The following is a 21025-nucleotide window of genomic DNA, read 5'->3' on the forward strand; positions in this document are numbered from 1 at the left end:
AAGGCACCGCAGTTCCCTGATGCCCTGAGGCTGGAAACCTTTACACAGCACCATAATTCCCTGCTTATTCACTGCTCTCCCCTCATTACATTTTTAAGACTCACAAAGTCAAAAACTGTATCAGTTCTGCATGAAGGTACCCTCATTCCAGTGCCCCCCACCAAATATATTGGCTAAATAAATAGATGAAAAACATACTGAGTTTCCATGCTTTTTTGGTATCCATGGCATGAAGCACGTTTAGCCTCAGTTTATTAGAAATGCATCTTTAATTTCCTCTATAACATCAGAATAAAAATACTAAGCTTTTAAGGTACTTGTAAGATGGGGTAGGTCACTGGTTCTTAACTGGAGGCATTTTGCCTCCCCAGGGAACATACCTATATCTGGAGACACCTCTGTACATTCAGAGCAGCTCCACAGCAGAATTATCTGGCTCAAAATTTGAATAGTGCTGATGTTGAGAAATCATGGAGTAGGTGTCAGTAAGGAGAACCTGGGTGGTCAAAGGTGATTTTTATTTTACTCTACATTTTGGAGTCCACCTCTTTGGATATCATGAATCATAACAAGTACACCAAGAATAACAGTTTTATATGTTATGTCTTTGTCACGTGTCAGGCCTCACACAGCTTTTCACAAATATTATCCTATTTAATCCTCTCAACAGTGCTGTTGAGTTAAGAACTATTTTATCCTCATTTTTCAGGTAAGAGACCAGAGGTGGAGTGAGGACTCAGAGCCTATGCTTTTGACCATTATACTGCGCTACTTTCTCTATAAATTGAGTCTCTAGCTTAGGATTTCTCTTAAAAAATTTCCAAGACAGACTTCTCCAAAGAAGGATTTCGCCCCTTAGTATTTAATAGTTGAGTTACAGCTAAAAATATGGAGATTTCAGCCTGCCTGACTTAAAAATCATTATTGCCTAGGTGGCTGCGATTTAACACTTGCACTGATTTGAACAAAGATACAGTCTACTGGCTGACATAATATATAGACTGTTGTCGGTCCAAGAATTAGAACAAGTCTCCCATGCACAGTTATTTTGTGGGAGCCCCAAGAAGCACAAAGGACACCCTCAGAGTTTGTTTTCATTCAACATTGAACTTGTCACAGCTGATCAACACAGTGTGATCCAGACGAGATTTTTCTCCTGTTGAGGGGGATAAACTGTGACAGTTTGCCCCATGTAATCCCGTTAGGAGCTTTCTTCGGGACCACATCCTCTTCTTATGTAATTATACAGGAACCACTTATAAGTAAAGCACACCTGCCAGAGAGCAAGACCTGGGGCAAAGGGTTGGCCTTCAGGGTGTTTTTTTCCCCTTTCAGAGAACACGATTGAAGCAAGTGGAATACTTGCCATTTGGATGCACAGTGATGGCCTCCAGCCCCATTTCTGAATACTTTGTTGGCACCCAATCATTATCACGGTTTTTTTTTCAGTCGCTAAGTCATGTCCCACTCTTTGCGACCCCACGGACTGCAGCACTCCAGGCTCCTCTGTCCTGCAGTGTCTCCCAGAGTTTGCTCAAATTCACATCCATGGAGTCAGTGATGCTGTCTAACCATCTCATCTTCTGTGGTCCCCTTCTCCTTTTGCCTTCAATCTTTCCCAGTATCAGGGTCTTTTCCAGTGAGTTGATGCTTCAATCATTAGTGCCTTGAGGCTATTCACGGATAAAGTTTCTAAACAAATCCTACTATCTGGAAACATTGGTTTGTTGTTTCTAGGACCTTAAAACTGAGCTTGTAAATGCAGTTAAGAAGCATCTATTATTTTTACATAAGAATTTAAAGGCCCTGGGGAAGTTATTTTTTTCTCCCTTTGAAAATTCTGTTCCTTGTGCACCACTTTCACACTTGGAAGATTCCTGTGGAATCCTCAAAAATGTGTTAGATTCTATTCTTTTAGTCTCACTTTCCCACCTTTTTTGAAGAGGAAATGCTAATAGCACCAAACAGATTTTTGTTCTTAAATAAATCACGCTTTATGAGAGTCTGTTCCTCTGATTACAAATAACTCTTTCAGCTCCTACTGGATATTAGCGTCCGTGATGCAAACATACATTTCCAAGGATCTGTCGAAGCCAAGTGATATATTTGGTCATTGGACTACTCTACTTATAAGATGTCATTTACATATAAGATGTAATTTGAGACCGTCTCCCCGGGACCAAAGTGATTAGTATGCCTCAGGCTTTTATTCTTCTCAAATCAGTCACTTGATATACTCTTGCATTTGTTTTACATTTAATAAATTAAAGCATTTGGATGATTAAGTAAGACGGCGTTGTGTTTAGGACAGTGTTCCTCAAGTTGTATTGTGCAAGCCCTAGGCTCTTGCTAAAGCACACACTCTGTGTTTCCAGCAACTTCCCAGGTCAGGTTCATGTTGTCAGACCAAAGACCACACTCAGTAGCAGCCATGAGGGAATGTTGGGATGGTTTGATAATTTGAAACCTAAGCTAGGGATGGCATCAAGCTGATGGCATTGAATTCACTTTTCCCTCACTAACCTTAGGTTTTTTTTTTTTTTTTTTCCCTAAATTATTCGGTAAGCTTATAGGGAGATTTTTGCTAGAGGGGATTGCTCCTGTTTCCTGTGACAAAACATACATTTGTAATTTTTAACAAATTAAATAATTCCTGATTTTTAATAAAGTATCACACCCATCCTTTTTGCCTGGAAAGAGACTCTCTCGACCAACCTCCTTTTTTTCTTTAACGTTTTCTGAACAACTGAAAATGTATATTACCATTTCTGGTCAGCAAAGGCATTTTTTAGATGGTTCACAATCTTTTTAATGGTAGAATAAATTTAACATTCTGGACACTTGAGTAGAGGTTACATTTTTTTTTTTTTTTCTTTTTTAACTATGTTTAAAAACATAAACAGCAGACTTCCCCAGTGGTGCTAGTAGTAAAGAACCTACCTACAATGCAGAAAACGTTAGACACGGGAGTTCGATCCCTGAATCAGGATGATTCCCCAGGAGGAGGGCATGGCAACCCACTCTGGTATTCTTGCCTGGAGAATCCCATGGACCGAGGAACCTGGCGTGCTACTGTCTATGGGCTTGCAAAGAGTTGAACACAACTGAAGTGACTTAGTTCTCATGCGTGTAAAGACAGCCAAGGAAACAATTTCAAACAGTTCCTCTGTGCATTAGATGCAAGTTGTTTCAATTACTGTGTATTGGTGAGAATTAAGTGATTTCTAGCTTGCCGTGTCCTGTCATGTTAGCTTATTTTATAGGGAAATCAAATCTGACACCTTTCAATTAATGTCTTTACCTCTCTAGTATACAAATAGATGGAAGAGTTCTGGAGTAAGAAGCTTTAATTAGTATCTTCAGATTGCCTTTACTTCCCCAAATGTGTCTCCTGTCATTTCAAAGTTTGCTGAAAGACCTTTTCTAGAAGCAGGAAAACACTCACAGGTGGGAGGAAGGTTGCGTTGTTGAAAAATAATGTATTCCTGGTCATGAGCTTGTCAGCTCTCAAAGGAATCACAGTGGTGTGTCTCATCTGTACCTAGAGGTCTCAAAAGAGGGGAAAAGTGGAAATGTGCCATGGACTGGAGTTTGGTCTTTCTGGGTGGTAACCCAAGTGTGAGCTATGTGGGAGGCAGACAGAGATGAGAGGAGGCAGGGAGGGGAGGGAAAAAGAAGTCTTCTCTCTGCCTTCACACATGCATCTGTACGTCTTAAATTGCCTCATCACAGTGTCAGATCAAAAGGATGCATATTTCTGTTTTATATATAGTTGATATGTATTCATGTGCTTAGTCGCTCAGTGGTGTCCAACTCTTTGCGTCCCCGTGGACTGTAGCCCACCACGCTGCTCTGTCCATTGTATTGTGCAAGCAAGAATACTGGAGTGGGTAGCCATTCCCTTCTCCAGGAGATCTTCCCCGACCCAGGGATAGAACTCGGGTCTCCTGAATTGCGAATGGACCCTTTACTGTAAGAGCCAGCAGGGAAGCCAAATGCAAAATGGGGACAGATAAAATTATCTACAAAGATGCATCTTTTTCGTTTGTCACTTTTTTACTTGATAATTTTTCATTGAAACACAAGTGATTTACAGTGTTGTTTTAGTTTCAGGTGTACTGATTCCGTTTTTTATATTAAAAAATGGCAAATGAAAAAAGGCATCTTTCCAAAGAACTTTATCAGTCTCCATTTTGCATTTGTTTGTAACTGAAAAGGGTTTCACATTTTTCCCCATAAGTTGTATTTTTTGCTCTGTCAGTCGTTTCATGGTGAAATATGACTGTGACCAGTTGCATTTATAATAGTCATCCTTGATTCAGCAGACTCAGCCCCAGGCCTCTTATGCCTCTGTTTGGATATGCAAATAGATCTCTGAGAGAAGATGCGGACTGTGATGTAAAATTCACTGCACGATCATTGATAATGAGAGGCAACAATAAGATTTTCTTTTGACGATGAAGACAAATCATTTTCATTTCTTGAATACCTTTTCAAGTGAATTATTATTACTTAACACATTACTTAATGCCAACTCCTAGCCTCTGGGTGTTTAGTCCCAATCACAGCATTTTTGAAAAGCCTACAGTCAGATCAGCACTTATTCCATTGCCTACCCTTCACTGACTCTTTTCTCTCTTCTTTCCTACAACAGATTGCAGATTGAGCTTAACCAAGAAGCTCGTGGGCTGATCCACGCTGACCTGCCTGACCACGGAAGAGGTTCTGTCTGCCTGGCTGGGCCCCTCTTGGCTTCACTTGTTGCCTGGGTGGAAAATTCTTCCTATTGAAATATTTTTGCACATGGAGGAGAGCAGCAAAGAGGCCAACACAGGCTGAGAAGACCAGAGGCCTCAAGAATATTCTGTGACCTTGGCCTTCAGGACATTTCCTCTAGTTGGAGTTCTGGACTTGAGAACCCTGTTCAATTATTTTGGTTTAGCTATCTGTTTCTATTTTTTTATTTTTTTACTTTTCTTTTCCCTACAGCATTGTGTTTGATTTCTGTACTTCAGAAATGGGCCTACAGACCACACAGGGGCCCGGCCAGCGGGCTTTTTTCCTGAAATCTTGGCTTCTCATTTCCCTGGGGCTCTCCTCACAAGTGTCAAAATTCCTGGCGTGCCCTAGTGTGTGTCGCTGTGACAGGAACTTTGTCTACTGTAACGAGCGAAGCTTGACCTCAGTGCCTCTTGGGATCCCGGAGGGCGTCACTGTACTCTACCTCCATAACAACCAAATTAATAATGCTGGGTTTCCTGCAGAACTGCACAACGTCCAGTCTGTGCACACCGTCTACCTTTACGGCAACCAACTGGACGAATTCCCCATGAACCTCCCCAAGAACGTCCGCGTCCTCCACCTGCAGGAAAACAACATTCAGACCATTTCACGGGCGGCCCTGGCCCAGCTCCTGAAGCTGGAGGAGCTGCACCTGGATGATAACTCCATCTCCACCGTGGGCGTGGAAGACGGGGCCTTCCGCGAGGCCCTGAGCCTCAAGTTGCTGTTCCTGTCCAAGAACCACCTCAGCAGTGTGCCAGTGGGCCTCCCTGTGGACCTGCAGGAGCTGCGTGTGGATGAGAACCGCATCGCTGTCATCTCAGACATGGCCTTCCAGAACCTCACGAGCTTGGAGCGTCTGATCGTGGATGGGAACCTCCTGACCAACAAGGGCATCGCCGAGGGCACCTTCGGCCACCTCACCAAGCTCAAGGAATTCTCCATCGTCCGGAACTCGCTCTCCCGCCCGCCTCCTGACCTCCCGGGTACACACCTGGTCAGGCTCTACCTGCAGGACAACCAGATCAACCACATCCCTTTGACAGCCTTCTCCAACCTCCGGAAGCTGGAACGGCTGGACATCTCCAACAACCAGCTGCGCATGTTGACTCAAGGGGTCTTCGACAACCTCTCCAACCTGAAGCAGCTCACCGCTCGGAACAACCCTTGGTTTTGTGACTGCAGCATTAAATGGGTCACGGAGTGGCTCAGACACATCCCTGCCTCGCTCAACGTACGAGGTTTCATGTGCCAAGGTCCCGAGCAAGTCAGGGGCATGGCCGTGCGGGAGCTGAATATGAATCTGTTGTCTTGCCCCACCACAACCCCTGGCCTGCCTCCCCTCACCCCAGCCCCGAGTTCAGCTTCTCCCGTGACTCAGCCCACCACATTCTCCGCCCCGATCCCCAGCAGAAGCTACACACCCCTGAGTCCCACAGCATCCAAGCCCCCCACGATTCCCGAATGGGACGGCAGAGAAAGGGTGACCCCGCCGCTTTCTGAACGGATCCAACTCTCCATCCGTTTCGTGAATGATACCTCCATCCAAGTCGGCTGGCTCTCTCTCTTCACTGTGATGGCTTACAAGCTCACGTGGGTGAAAATGGGCCACAGTTTGGTGGGGGGCATCGTTCAGGAACGCATCGTCAGCGGCGAGAAGCAGCATCTGAGCCTGGTAAATCTGGAGCCCAGATCCACCTATCGGATTTGTTTAGTGCCCCTGGATGCGTTTAACTACCGAGCTGTAGAAGACACCATTTGTTCGGAGGCCACCACCCATGACTCCTATGTGAACAATGGCAGCAACACGGCTTCCAGCCACGAACAGACGACTTCCCACAGCTTGGGCTCCCCTTTTCTGCTGGCGGGCCTGATCGGGGGCGCCGTGATATTCGTGCTTGTGGTCCTGCTCAGTGTCTTTTGCTGGCACATGCACAGAAAGGGGCGCTACACCTCCCAGAAGTGGAAATACAACCGAGGCAGGCGGAAAGATGACTACTGTGAGGCGGGCACGAAGAAGGACAATTCCATCCTGGAGATGACAGAGACCAGTTTCCAGATCGTCTCCTTAAATAACGATCAGCTCCTTAAAGGAGATTTCAGACTGCAGCCCATTTACACCCCAAATGGGGGCATTAATTACACAGACTGCCATATCCCCAACAACATGCGATACTGCAACAGCAGCGTGCCAGACCTGGAGCACTGCCATACGTGACAGACAGAGGCCCAGCGCTACCGAGTGGACAGACATGGAGACTTTCGAGAACATGCACGTGTGTGCACGTAAAGACACGCGAGTTACATTTGATAAATGTTACACAAATGCGTTTGTGCATTTGAATACTCTGTAATTTATACGGTGTACTATATAATGGGATTTAAAAAAAAAGTGCTATCTTTTCTATTCCAAGTTAATTACAAACAGTTTTGTAACTCTTTGCTTTTTAAATCTTAAAAAAAAAAAAATAGTTGCTGAAGTACTGTACAGGGTTGTACAATGAGAACCCAATGCCAGGGCGAAAGAATGAGTGATTCTTCCTCCTGATGCAATTTACCACTTTACTGTTGATGCTTCAGAACAAATTCGTTTCCTAGAGTTGGTGGTCAGATAAAAGGGCAGGTTAAAGTGGACTCATCAGAGTAGGGCAGATAATAGTCATAAAACAAGAAATGCACCCCAGATATCTTCATACTATTTATATACTTCCGGTTCTGGAAGAAAAGTGAAATTTTGTACAATCTAAGAAAGGAGGTAGTCACCCTGTTTTGACCCAAAGGAGGAAATGCAGAAGGCATCTCTGGAGGAAATCAGTTCCTATGAGAGAAGTTAACCCATCCTGGCAGAATCAAGAAAATGAGACAAGAGTTGAAAAAACCTTTGAATCCAGGGGTAGGCTTTCTGACTGGGAACTTGAAAAATCACCCTTCAGGCTCCCCTGGCCCTATGTGAAACAGAAGCCTGAGTCTGGTTTCAGTCATCTTCGGGGCAGGTAGGATACCCCAGCAAGAAAAGTCCCTTTAAAAGTGTTACTGTTCAAATTATACATCAGGTTGAATCACATTCAACAGAGATATATTCTAGAATACTTTTTTAGAAGAGGCTAATAAAATAATGGGAAGAATTATATTGAATGGAATTATTTTTGATAATGAGAATTATTTGGGTAGATTCACTGCAGCTATGTCAACATGATATTTAGACTAACAAGGGATCAGTGTTTGGAACATACTAAACTGGATATTTAAAAACTATTGATACCCTTTAGACAAAAGCATGTAATCAGTGGTCCCATTATTCTATATCAACTAACTTTGTTAGTATCATGTTGAAATAGCTTGAATTAATACCTTTATCCCCTCGGAAATTCTTGTCTTCCAATCACCTCACGTATATTTTCATAATTAGCTGTTGATGATACATTTGTTGGTCACCCCTCTGCTAAAAATTTGAAAGAAAATTATGGATGCCAGTCTTGGTTGCACAAAATATCCATACTCACTTTAAAATGTATACTAATTTTCCCTGCTAATAATCCTGTAAGGACACATCAAAGCTGGCAAAATATCATATTTTTTTTTTTTAAAGCAATACTGTGTTTCCACCTTGAACTGACTTTGATCTGCTTCCATTTTTTAAAATTTCATTTATTCCTTTTAAATTGTGGATGTTCCTCTTCTTTGGGAATTGTGAGGAATAATCAATCTTATATTAACAGGATAACAGATGAAAAATGAACAAGTCTGGGAGGGAAGGCTTGTTCCCCTAATCTTGGCAGCACAGGGCATTGAGCAGAGGGCATGGAGAAGAGAAGGATGTCCAGGCTTAATTCTAGATATTTTCTGAAGCAATGTCTGTCTTCAGAAAGCATGTATAATGTCCTCCTTCCCATCCCTTAGAAGTAGAAGGGCTATCGATCACACACACACCTTATCTAAAAAGTACACCCTGGGAAATTGTTTAGAAAATCAGATTTAGGCATTTCAGTCTGTGTTGCATATTTCCTTGATCACTGGTCATTATTTTAGGAACCTATGACGTTAACGTCACAGTCATGTTTCTTTGGCTTTCTCTGTCCCTCTTACTTTTAACAAAATAGAACTGTGATGTGTCTTCTTTGTAAAAGTTTAGGTATAAAATGCTATGCAAGTTTTTCTTTATAGTAAGAGCTTTATTTTCTTTAATAATATATCCCCAAGTAGTATGTTTTAATCTCCCTTGTCCCTCAGAATAAGCCGAAAATATAACTGAAGTTATAATGTTGCAGACACAAGAATCGAAACTGTGCAGTCAAGCTGAAATTAACTATGAATTAATTTGAATTAATTCTAAAGTGACTTTGGTTTTCATTTTAGTCTATTAGCTAGCTCATTTTGACTGTTGCCTTTTTAAAGCTAGGTCCACACAGTGAAGGGAAAAGACAATCTGTGAAAACGATTAGTGTAGCAGTAAGCCATCTGAAATGCAGGACCATGACACGGGGCTTTGTGTATTTAACTGGATAATTCCCTTCCACTGTCCTTTTCTCCTTGGCTGTGTAGATAAAACTATGTGTTCAAATGATGGTACTTTGATTTTTGAAGTTTTTTTTTTTCCTTTTATCTACAAAACAATCATTCTCATTTATTTGTATTGTGTGTATAACCTCCAGTGGGATATGTGGCGGCTGAAACAAATGTCTTTGCTTTGAGCCAAGAAAACCAAGCTTAGAGAGGTTTCTATAATGTCTTATGAGATTCGCAGAATTCTCTGGAGCTTAAGTCCTATGATGGAGACCTGATCATGTGAAAAGATTAGGATGATCTGAAATGGTTCCTTTGCTCGAAGGCATTCCTGAAGAGATAGAATCTAGTTAGAGGCTTAATTCTAAGCTTGGGTACAACATGACAGAGACTGCTCAAATCAAGACTGGTCTCCCGTTTGTAGTAGCATACCTGGGACTCTCACCCACACCAGAATAGAAAGCACATCATGGAATCTGCACTGCCTTACCTGTCTCAGGAAAACCGCTGAAGGACCGTCAGTGACAGATTCTGCTTTGATTGGTGCTTTTGTCATGGGAATGTTTTGCTGATACATCATCTCTATGTTGGACCTCTCTCGCGCTCATCAGTATTATGCATTTTGAGGTTACCAAGAGTCAAAACTGAAGGTGCAGGACAAGACCATGAACAAAGCCATGCTTTCCAGTTGATAAAGAGCTTGATGCTTGTGTGACCCAATGGGGGTGATGTCAGATACCATGTGTCTACTTTTAGAGATAGTAACTGTTACTGTGCATAAAAAATTCCAAAAGGAAAAGGCATAACCGGGAGCATACAGATATTGCCGACCATTATTCATACCCAGGGTTGTCATGGATACCTACTTATTTAGGGAGACGTGTTTGAACGTGGAGAGGCCCCTAGCTTCCTTCAAACTGTCAAATGCATTAGCAGCTCATCACAAGGGACAAGCAGAAGCAGAGAGAAAAGGGTGTTCCCCTATTTTTCTTGTGTGAAAAGTGGAAAAAAGTCTATCGTGAGAAATCATGCAGTTTCTAGTTATCTGGATGTTTGCTGAATATTTATTGGATGTTTTCCCTGAGATTTAAAAGAAGAAAAAAAAAAAAAGGTATAATGTCACCAGTCTGGTAAAAAGGATGAATAAAATAGCTAATATTATGGCTCCATTTCCTACTGGATCATAAAGGTCCTAGTCATTCCACAGGAATCGGAACTTCTTCCCCACTGAGGAGGACAAATTCCGAATGTTGTGAGCAAAGTATCCATTCCAGACACAAGATGATATGCTTGCTGTCCACGGGAAGCAGATGGCTTGGTCAGCTAATCTCACTTGCAGCATCCATTGCAACCTTAGACCTAGAAGTCATCAATTTCCATTACTTCTTTGCTTGTAACATTTTTCTCACTACCCTAGGAAACGGAGACAGTGTTTCACTTTAGAATATGAGCATAATGATTTTGTTCCTGATTTACCTGTCCAACTTCATGGGAAAGCAGAACAGAAAAGAGCTTCCCAAAGAGGAAGAAATACACAAAGAAACCCCAAAACTCCTTCTTTATCAGTCTTGTCCAGCCTTGCTTGATGCACTTTCTTTAAGTCATGTAGGGAGCAGTAGTTTACCCCCCCTTCTCTAATTTCTTCCAGGGGTGGGGGGGAGAAAAGCGAGCCGACAAAGGGGGTGCTTGTCCCTGATTATGGGAGAAAGCTTTGTACACATGGGATCCTGTTATAACAAAATATCACCTTCTCTTGCTATAGTTTTAGTTTTTCTAGCAGCACACTCACCAGAAGAGCACAAAGCAAGGCATTTTTAAGCTAGTGTAACACACACTTGCATACACACACACGCACACACTGGGGTGTTTATAGTTACATCCATGGGATGGAAGATGTATAACCTTTCTGAGGCAAGGTGAAGACACCGCCACTGTGTGCCCCTTCTAGGACCAGTATATAGCCACCGATGTTAGTGCTGATGATTTGTTTCGTCTGAGCCACATGCCGATTTGCTCCTGGTTTCCGTGTAGTGTGTCCTCGCTGACAAGGGGCTGCAAGGCGGGTGGGAGCGTGCATCACACATCCTCTGAGACCCACCGCGTCGCACACTTTGTTAACTAGATGCTTCACTCTACACTATACAGTACCTTGTTGATATATTCAGTAAAGGCTTATTTTAAAAAGAAACCTCATTGTGTTTATCTGAGTAAATTCATTGGGTTACTGCCCATCATTTCTGGGTTCAAGTCAAAGAGAAATGAGAGACACTTCCAGATGCTGGAGGTTGAGAAGGGTGGAGGAGATAATAAGGTTTTTCACTTTCTCTTTCCTTGAACACAGCTTCTGTGTTTTTAAGGCCATTTGACTCCTGTTTTGCGTGAGGGGTTTATATGAAATCTTCATGTTCTTTTCTACTTCCTGGCTAAATTGTTATGTTCCTATGAATATCTTTTGAATATACACACGTACCTGAGCATATTATTTTATGTTTGTGAAATCTGTGTTTAGAATATAGATAAATACCAATGTAGTCACCTCATCAGAATAGTCATTTTCCCTATTTCATAATATATCAATCTAAAATGTCATTTCCCTTAAGAATCCTCATGGTACTTTCTACGTCAGAATTGTTTATGGCTCATCCACCCATACATTCACTGAGCACTCATGAAAACGTGTTTATTCCTATGCTCAAGTTCAACTCGGGATTAATCTCCTGATTTTTCCTGGACCCCCTTTCTCTGACCCCTCTTGGCCATTTTACTAATAATGTACTTGACAGAGATGAAACCAGGAAATAAAATGATGACAGTTATAAGTATTAATGATTTGCAGAATCTCTGTTGGGGAATTAACTATGAACGTGCAAGAGGGTGATCCATATTAAATTTGGGAGATTTTACATACAACATCTACATATTCTTGGTTACTTTTTCCAAGAGGTACAGACTTTACTCTATGGAGACTAGATCCTTAGTCAAGGAATATCTTTAATTCAAAAAGGTTTAGGAGACATCGGCCTTGCCCTAGGCACTGGTCTGAGTTCAGAGGTTTGATAGAAGAATAAATACAGGTGTGGCCAAGTCAAGACTGTCTTCCCCTCTGCCATGTTTCTAAAGAACTTCATTTGTTCATCCCATGCATTTACTTCTCATCTACTTTTTACAGAGCACTTTGTTAGGTTCTACTGGGGATTCAGAGAAAAACATGACTCCGCTGCTAAGAAGCCCACAGACTGTGTAATAAACTTGTTTTTTTTTTTAACACATCCCAGTGTCTCAGAGCTCATGTAATAACTTGACATTCTCTCATTAAAAACTCAATGGAATATCTAAGATACGAGAGGTGTACATACCTGTTGATAAATGTGATAACACATCAAAGTTATATGTTAGATAGAAAAATGATAGATGACCTTGGTGTTTAGTAGATGAAGCAAAGTGACAGGGCCTTAATAAAATCAGACTTTAATTGAGTTAACTTTTCAAATTTACACCAAGTCATTGAAAATTTCAGAATTGGTGATTACAGACAACAACCTCTTACAGTCCCATTGAGCACCAGAATGGAAATCAATCCAAAATAATAATAATAACGGCACCTGACTCCATGGATCCTTCTTAACTGTTTTCTTGCCTCTAAATTGTTCAACTAGCCTTAAGACTGGCTAGTCCTCAAGACAAATTCTTAGTGTTTAAAATTTTTAATGATGGAGGTATCACAACTTCACCCAGTGGGCACATTCACTATTTTTGACAAATCAAAGGAATATTTTTACAAATCTCCAAATATCTGAATTTCCTTGGTCTTCCACTCCTAGATTTTAACAGTAGTTCTGTTTTTGTGATTATTTGATGTCTGCACACTGATGTGACTTGAAAGCTTCAGATGGAATCAAGCTCTGTGTATATCCACAGGGTGAGCTGAGAGAAGTATTAAAAGGACTTGAGTCAGGTTATTTTGGGTAATGAATTTGTTTCATACTTGAGAGGTTGCTTTAAATATTTTGTAAATCCTGCTGAAGATGCTCATATGTCAGAATCTATTAGGGTGTTAGCAAACTGGCTTCTGGAGTTAGACCTGTTTTTCATAGCACAAATATAGAATGTTTGCTTTAGAGGCTATTATACAAGCTTTATTTCATTAGTTTTACAGAAAGTCAAGGGTAAAGAATTTTTAATGTTTAACTCCAAACCGAGTGTCACTGGAACATACACACCAACTGATGATCTCATTTGTCCATGTTCTTGGTATGAGGTCTAAACTAGGTGAACGTTTCAATGTACCTTTAGGGGAATTCTTATCCTTTGCCATAATAAGCTTCCATCATGAGTCCATCTTTCCCCGATCAAATATAAAACTGTGCTGATCAGAGAGTCTATTAAACTCCCTGTTTTGGCTTAGTATGGGTCTTTGTTAGTTTTGTTTTCATTCAGCAAATATTCGCTGAGACCAGGTAAGTTTTGGTGCTGAGTAAGACAGTTTTCCAGAAGACTTAACTTTGCATCATCAAAAATCTTTCCTGGAAGCTGCTAGTGCTCAACTCACAGCCTAGGCTATTTCCCTCTCTTTGCCTTCTTGGAGAGCTCCCCTCCTTCTGTGAATGGAATTCTCCAGGCAAGAATACTGGAGTGGGTAGACCTTCCCTTCTCCAGGGGATCTTCTCTCAACCCAGGGATCAGACCTGAATCTCCTGCATTGCAGGCAGATTCTTTATCATCTGAGCTACCAGAGAAGCCCTTGGAGAGTTCAGGCACCTATAAAACAATCAGCTAACAATCCTAGTTCCAGTACTTAATCTCTCAAATGTGTGACACGGTCAAGATCCTTCCTCTCCTCTCTTTCCACTTCAGCCTTGCCAGAGGGATAAAGGGTAATCTATAAAGAATACCCGGTGTGACACTGTCTGAATTTCAAAATGTGTCATTAATGTGACCTTAAGAGAGGAATCAAACTCTTTACGTAACATATGTGTCCTGCCGCACATTGCTGCCTGATACTCCTTACCAGTATATCCTCCTCATGCGTTATGGACTCTGGATCAGATATATATATATATTTTAAAGGACCAAATGAATTAAAATCTTTAAGTCTAACTCCAAAGATCTCAAACACCTTGTCTGGTGACATTTTGCTCCCTTAAGATACAATTTGAATGCACCACCACCCCCACCAAGCATTGACTTGGAAAGCTTGGGTCACACCTACCCAAGATGTGACCTCTCTGTGCAGTTTCTCTAGCAGTTACTCTTTTGTTTGTGCCACTGATATTTTTGAACTTTGCATGGGTCTGTTTCATGCCTGTGCTCTGGGTTCTGGGAGACGGAGCACGTATTCTATTGACAGCTGTGTCCCGTCCAGTGCTGAGTACGCTGTCCAGCCAATGGCACATACCCCACACGTGCTTCTGGAGAAAATGTGATTGGAGGACAGGGGGCCCAGCGGTGACGTCAGGCTCTCTGTGGAATCAGCTCTTCACACACAGCAGCATCTCAGAAAATAGATATCCAGTCAATCTACTGTGGCCAAAAATTTTTTTTAAGCCTCAGAAAGAGCTGTAGAATTGTGAATTATGTAGAATAAGTTTTGCTCAAAAGCAAAACATATTTTCTTTAATATTTTTTGGTAACCCATTGCTATTTTTTGCAGAATTTTGTTTTTGTCATACATTAACTGAAAGCTTGAAATGGACTCAGGATATGTTTAAGAGAACTATTAAAATGATTTGAAGAATATTTTACACACAGCCTCAAAACTGAGGCAGCTTGCAAAAGGGATATAAAGAGCTATCTTAAAGAATCTTCTTACAACAAAATGTCACCACCACGAAAAATATGCAAAGTATTGGGCAACACAGAGTCAAAGAAAAAAACATTTTGACAATGTGCTAGTCAGAATGAATTCTTCACATATAAAAAACAGAGTTAGATTTTTTTTGTTTGTTTCCATCAGCAATATCAAAAGGGACAGTCATTATTCACTGTGTCACATCCTGTACCAAAAATACAACATATATCATTTAAAGGTTCACATTGTATTATCTTGGTTATTACCATGATAGTAAATAGTCTCTCCTAGAAATTATATTCCCATAAAGAAGGAAGCAGTGGAGAGTGATAGTTATTCAAAGTTTTATCAGGCTGATTTTTTTTTTTTTTTGAACCTGCCTCTGTCACTGACCTGCCAGTTGGCCTTGCTAATAACTTACACTTTGAAGGGTTATCAGTTTCTTTTACCTTAGATGAACACATGTGGTGGCTGACAGAATTGGAGGCATGTAGAGCAGTCAGTCATCTTCCCTAGTGGCTCAGCTGATAAAGAATCCACCTGCAATGCAGGAGACCTGGGTTCGATCCCTGGGTCAGAAAGATCCCCTGGAGAAGGGAATGGCAATCCACTCCAGTATTCTTGGCTGGAGAATCCCATGGACAGAGGAGCCCAGCAAGCCACAGTCCATGGGGTTGCAAAGAGCTGGACACGACTGAGTGACTGGCACACAAAGTAGTTAATGGGCCTCTCAGGTGGCGCTAGTGGTAAAGAACCCGCCTGCCAATGCAGGAGACATAAGAGCCTCAGGTTCAGTCCCTGGATTGGGAAGATCCCCTGGAGGAGGGCGTAGCAACCCACTCCAGTATTCTTGCCTGGAGAATCCCATGGATGGAGGAGCCTGGTGGGCTACAGTCCATGGGATCCCAGAGTCAGACATGACTGAAGCAACCCAGCACACAAGCATAGTAGTTAATGCATCATCTGGGATTGAAATAAATGACATTCAGCCTCTGTATTTTCCAGACACCCAATTCACAAGCACAGGGAGACATGTTGCCAACTTTACGTGGTGAAATGAAGCTTCTTGAGGATTAAGATCAGAATAATTATTAGAATTATTAAAATCAGATTGTAAGGAGTCATCTATTTAGAGGTAGTTAGCATTCAAAATCCCACATCACTGTGTATAACCATTCTCAATACAAGTTTGACAGGCAGTTTGTTTATTTCCTCTGTTCTTTCTTCTTGTACCGGGCTTCCCAGGTGGCTCAGTGGTAAAGAATCTACCTGCCAGTGCAGGAGACACAAGAGACTTGGCTTCAATCCCTGGGTCAAGAAGATGCCGTTGGTAGGAACAGGCAACCCACCCCAATATTCTTGTCTGGGAAATTCCATGGACAGAGGAGCCTGGTGGGCTACAGTCCATGTGGTCTCAAAGAGTCAGATGGGACTGAGCACACACGCACACACGTTCTTCTTTCCTGAACAGCTGGGGAAAAGGAGATTCCCTAGTGTAACACAAAGCAATACCAGGTCTTCTGTTTCATTGGTGAGTGGGATCCACTGAACAGGATAGAACACTGTCCTACAAAGAGGACTGACTTCTTTGTAGAGTAGCTATCCCCTTTTCCCCTTTCTGATCTGCAGAGGACATGTAGGCATGGTTATTCTGAAATTAATTCAGGAACTGTTTCACATGGGTGAGTATCAAAACGAGTGTTCCAAAGACATCAAGAAATTGAAACGCTTAACAAAAAATCAAGGTAATAACTTTCTGTTTCAGAAATCTATAATGGTAAATGGCATAGGTGTATTTCATTCTGCTACACCACAGACTACGGCAGTGTGCATCCACGCTTGATTGAGAGTGGGCCGCTGACAGCCGAACGGAAGAGGGTTGTAATGGCTCTGCAGTGCAGATGCGATAGTCTACCAGCTGTCACACAGTTCCTTTCTGCAATCAATACCATTCTTGGTTTCGTAATCTAGTTGTAATTAAGAAACATGCATCCTCCTCAGCTGGGTTGTTTTTCTTTTTTCCCTTCTGTATACTTTCTGCTCATGGTTGTGAAAATAGTCTCAAAGCAGCTCCCTCACCGGGGTTTATATCAGCCTTATTTTCTTTTTAATCCCATCTTTCCTTGATCAATAAATACAGAAGGTCAAATATTCTGATGCTAAGGGAAGAAAAAATAAATACTTTCTATTCTAGTCCTAGACTGCAGAGTGTAATTGTTTTCAGGCCAATTCTTTGGTAGTTGTAAGACGATGCCACCAATCCCACGGTCTGGAGCCAATTTCTCTTCTGTTTGGGCCAGTGTCTGTTTTGATAGATCAGCCCACAGCTCTTTCTATTGTTAAATAGTTCACATAGTGGTGGCCCTGGTTAATTGGGATATAGGATGCTCCGGAAGTGTGTCTGAAGTAAGGGAAAAACCACTGCTTTGTAATAGAGAACAGTTACACCTGATAGAGACCAGCAGCTTCTATACAGCCTGCTGGGTGGGAAGCTAAATTACTGAAAGATGGTGAATTGCTTTCATTCTGAGTTCAAAGCTGTCGAGAGCCCGATTCATCCTTGCTGCAGCCCATACTAATGCTTGGGCCTTGGACACATCTGTGCTTCCATTCTCTTATATGTACAAAGGGTAATTGCAAAATTTACCTCAGCAACAACTCAGCGCCATGCTTGACACATACCAAGTGCTCAATAATTGTCACTTACTTTCTGGAAATATATGGAATTAATGTCCAGACTCTGGGCTACATAGCTCAAGTCTCTCTTGCATTTTGAGTGAGAGCATTCACTTCTCAGGCTTCTCTTTTACATTTGAATGCATCAGAATTTGGTTGACTTTTTAAGTTCTTTAAATTCTGTTTCATCCTTGTTAATTTTTCTTTCAAGTTTAGCTTTGTTTAATTGGACTGCTTTATGTCCTAGGTTCTTATCAATTTTACAAAAAATGTGGATGGAGTGGAAATCAGGGAGCATTCCCTCAGTTTCCTTAATTTTATCATAAGGACAGGCATGTCTCCCATTAGCTGTAACAAGAGTAAACTCAGTATGTCTGGGAAGCAACAAGCACAGTCACTTAAAGAATAAGTTGTGGGATCACAACTCTCACTTTGTACCTGTGTAACATTATTTAAAGTCCCTGAGCCTCAGTTTCCTTCTATGTGAAATGGGGTACTAAAACATATGAGGACTCAGTGAGATAATTTATTTCAAGAGCTCAGTGCAGTGACAGGGATTCATTCCTAACCACTACTGCTGAAAAATTACAAATGAATAAAAAGAGAAGAAAGTGGAACAAAGCTCTTTCTGATTAATGCAATTACCTTCCCTTTAAAACAGGAAAATTCAAGCAATATTACTAAGTAGACACATTTATAAAATACTTTATCTCAATGAAAAATATCAAAGGTAGATTTCCCTACAATTGTATAAGGCAAAATTGTTTCTTAAAACATTAAATTCATCTGTATCTTTGCTGGCCTTTTATACAATAGCTGTTAAACTTTAAATATCCAACAGAAAATTATGAGAAGAATATCCAGGAAAATTATGATTGATAAATGTTTATTTTAGATGAAATGAAACAGATTCTATCCCTGACTCTGCCATTTCTTATCTTTAAACCTTCAAAAAGTATGCAGTTGTAGTCTAAAAAAAATAAAGGACAAGAATGTCAAATATTAGAAAATGCTTCTTTTCAGGACCTTCAATATATTTATAAAACCACTGCTTAGATAACAGTGGGATATTAATTTCAAAATGTTTAGCCTCAATATCATTACCTAAGAATCCCTGCAGTAAACAGTAAACAGTACCTTTATTTGATTACATCATACATCTGAATTTAATAATGATATACTGTTTTATTAAAGATGTTCCCTAATGCAGACTTTCTAATAGCTTATAACAGACTGATTGATACTTTAAATAAATGACTTTATAATTTTTATTGGAGCACTTAGGTGATTTCTCCTGGGGTAGGAAATAGCAACCCACTCCAGCATTCTTGCCTGCAAAATTCCATGAACAGAGGAGCTTGGCGAATACAGTCCGTGGGGTTGCAAAGAGCCGAGTGTGGCAGCACAGACACACGCGCCCGTGCATAGGTCATTCTCAGCGTTGTGTCACAATAGTCTAAGCTGCACAGCAAAGTGAATCGGCGACACAGATACAGATGTCCACTCTTTTTTTAGATTGTTTTCCCATAAAGACGGGCACCACGTGTTATCAGCTGTGTGTGGGATTTAAATGAATGACTTTTAATTGTATGTTTGGAAAGTCATCCTTGGAGCTCAGGTTGAGGCATCTCTATCTGTTTACCTTTTTACAACCTGTTATTTATGATTTTTATTCATTAGCTCTTTGTTATCAAATTTTTAAAGTCCATTAATTCTAGAATTTAATCAAATGAAACCAAATTAGTAAAATAATTATTTTTAAATGTTAGTTAAGTAAATATTGTTCTGCCTTTATAAAAGACCAAAATAGCATTTTAAAAATGATTTATCAAAGTAAACATTATGCAAGTATTTAATAGTATTTTTTCAAACATTAAAATTCTATCTAGCAGTTTAGAAACATCTCTAATACTACTTAAATATAAATAAATCATAGATGGAGTTACCTCAAGGAAAAACACATTCTTATTAATCTTAACTATTTTTCCATAGTGAGGGAAATTCAAAACTTCAGAGACATGTTTTGGAAATCATTTATTTTAATAAAGATAGAATTTATTAATGAAAGAATTACTATAGTGAGTCCATTTTAAAAAGCTAAGGTGATCTGAAAAGTAAACCAAAGCAAACCAACAAAAACAGCATAAGGAAGAAAGAAAGGAAAACAAAATGATTATACTACATTACTACTATTTTAACAGGCAAACACACACACACACACAAATAAAAAACATAAACATATGTATTTTACAGCAGAGTGATCAAAGTACAGACCAGGAAATAATGGTGTTAAGTACTTTTTTTTTTTTAAAGAAAAAGAGGCAATGTGTATTATGGACATAAGAGTAAACATATTTAAATATATAAATCATTTATGGCATGGGTGTAAGTTAAAATAATCAGGGTTCATTTAGAAAATATGAGAATATTTACATCTCAGCCAGGAAGTTATTAAAAATATTAACAAGTCGTTTAAAATATGAATGCTCTAAGTACTAGAAAGTTGAACTGCTGTTATTGAAATTTATTTAAGAGCCTTCCCTGGGGGTCTGCTGGTTAAGAGTCCCGCTTCCAGTGAAGGGAACAGGAGTTCCATCTCTGCTCTGGGAATAAGATCCCACGGGCCACTGGGCAGCTAAGTCCACAGGACACAATGCCACAGCTAGAGAAAGCATGCAGCACAGTGAAGACCCAGCGCTGCCAAAATTAAAACAAAAAAAAAGGTTGGTTAAGAATCCCCAAGGCATAAGATATATGAGAGTGTTAGATGATGGGAAAAGCCTTGGTTTTGGAGTTCAAATGCTTTGAACTTATCTTTGTTCATTCACTTACCAGCTGTTTTCCCTAGCCAATAACTAACTTCTTTAAGACTTGTTTGTTTCATATATATATATATATATTTATTTAAAGATATAATAAAAACATCTACCATAGTGTTGCTGTGAGAATTCTTTGAAAGTTACAAGAAGAGCTCCCAGTTCGTAGCAGTCATTTAGTTATACTAACCGCATCCAACCTCTTCCTGTAATTTCTAGTCTCTTTCCTTTCCCTTGCTATCCCTTCTGGTAGAACTAAGTGCCTTCCTGTACTCCTGTTGTGTGTGCTCACAGTATGCCCTTCCATGAAATCCTCAGCTAGAGAGAGATGCTGTCTCATGAGTCCAGGAGTGATGAAACTTTGAGCAAGGACCCATCAATGCTGCCATAGTTTGGGTATGCTCATCTATTGCTTGAATTATTACTCTAAGATTTAAAACATAGTCATTTCCTTTGGCAT

General features: G+C 40.5%; 1 protein-coding gene across 1 annotated transcript in view; it reads left to right on the forward strand.

Annotated features, from left to right (window-relative positions):
- Positions 1–12107, forward strand: part of FLRT2 (fibronectin leucine rich transmembrane protein 2) — a 107690-nt gene extending 95583 nt beyond the window's left edge. Inside the window, exon 2 of the mRNA XM_003586603.6 lies at positions 4655–12107. Coding sequence (XP_003586651.1) covers positions 5018–7000 — 1983 coding nt within the window. The 5' untranslated portion in view covers positions 4655–5017 and the 3' untranslated portion in view covers positions 7001–12107. The remainder of the gene's footprint in view (positions 1–4654) is intronic.
- The last annotated feature ends 8918 nt before the right edge of the window (positions 12108–21025 follow it).

Source organism: Bos taurus, chromosome 10 (assembly GCF_002263795.3).
Source record: "Bos taurus isolate L1 Dominette 01449 registration number 42190680 breed Hereford chromosome 10, ARS-UCD2.0, whole genome shotgun sequence".
Lineage (NCBI taxonomy): Eukaryota > Metazoa > Chordata > Mammalia > Artiodactyla > Bovidae > Bos > Bos taurus.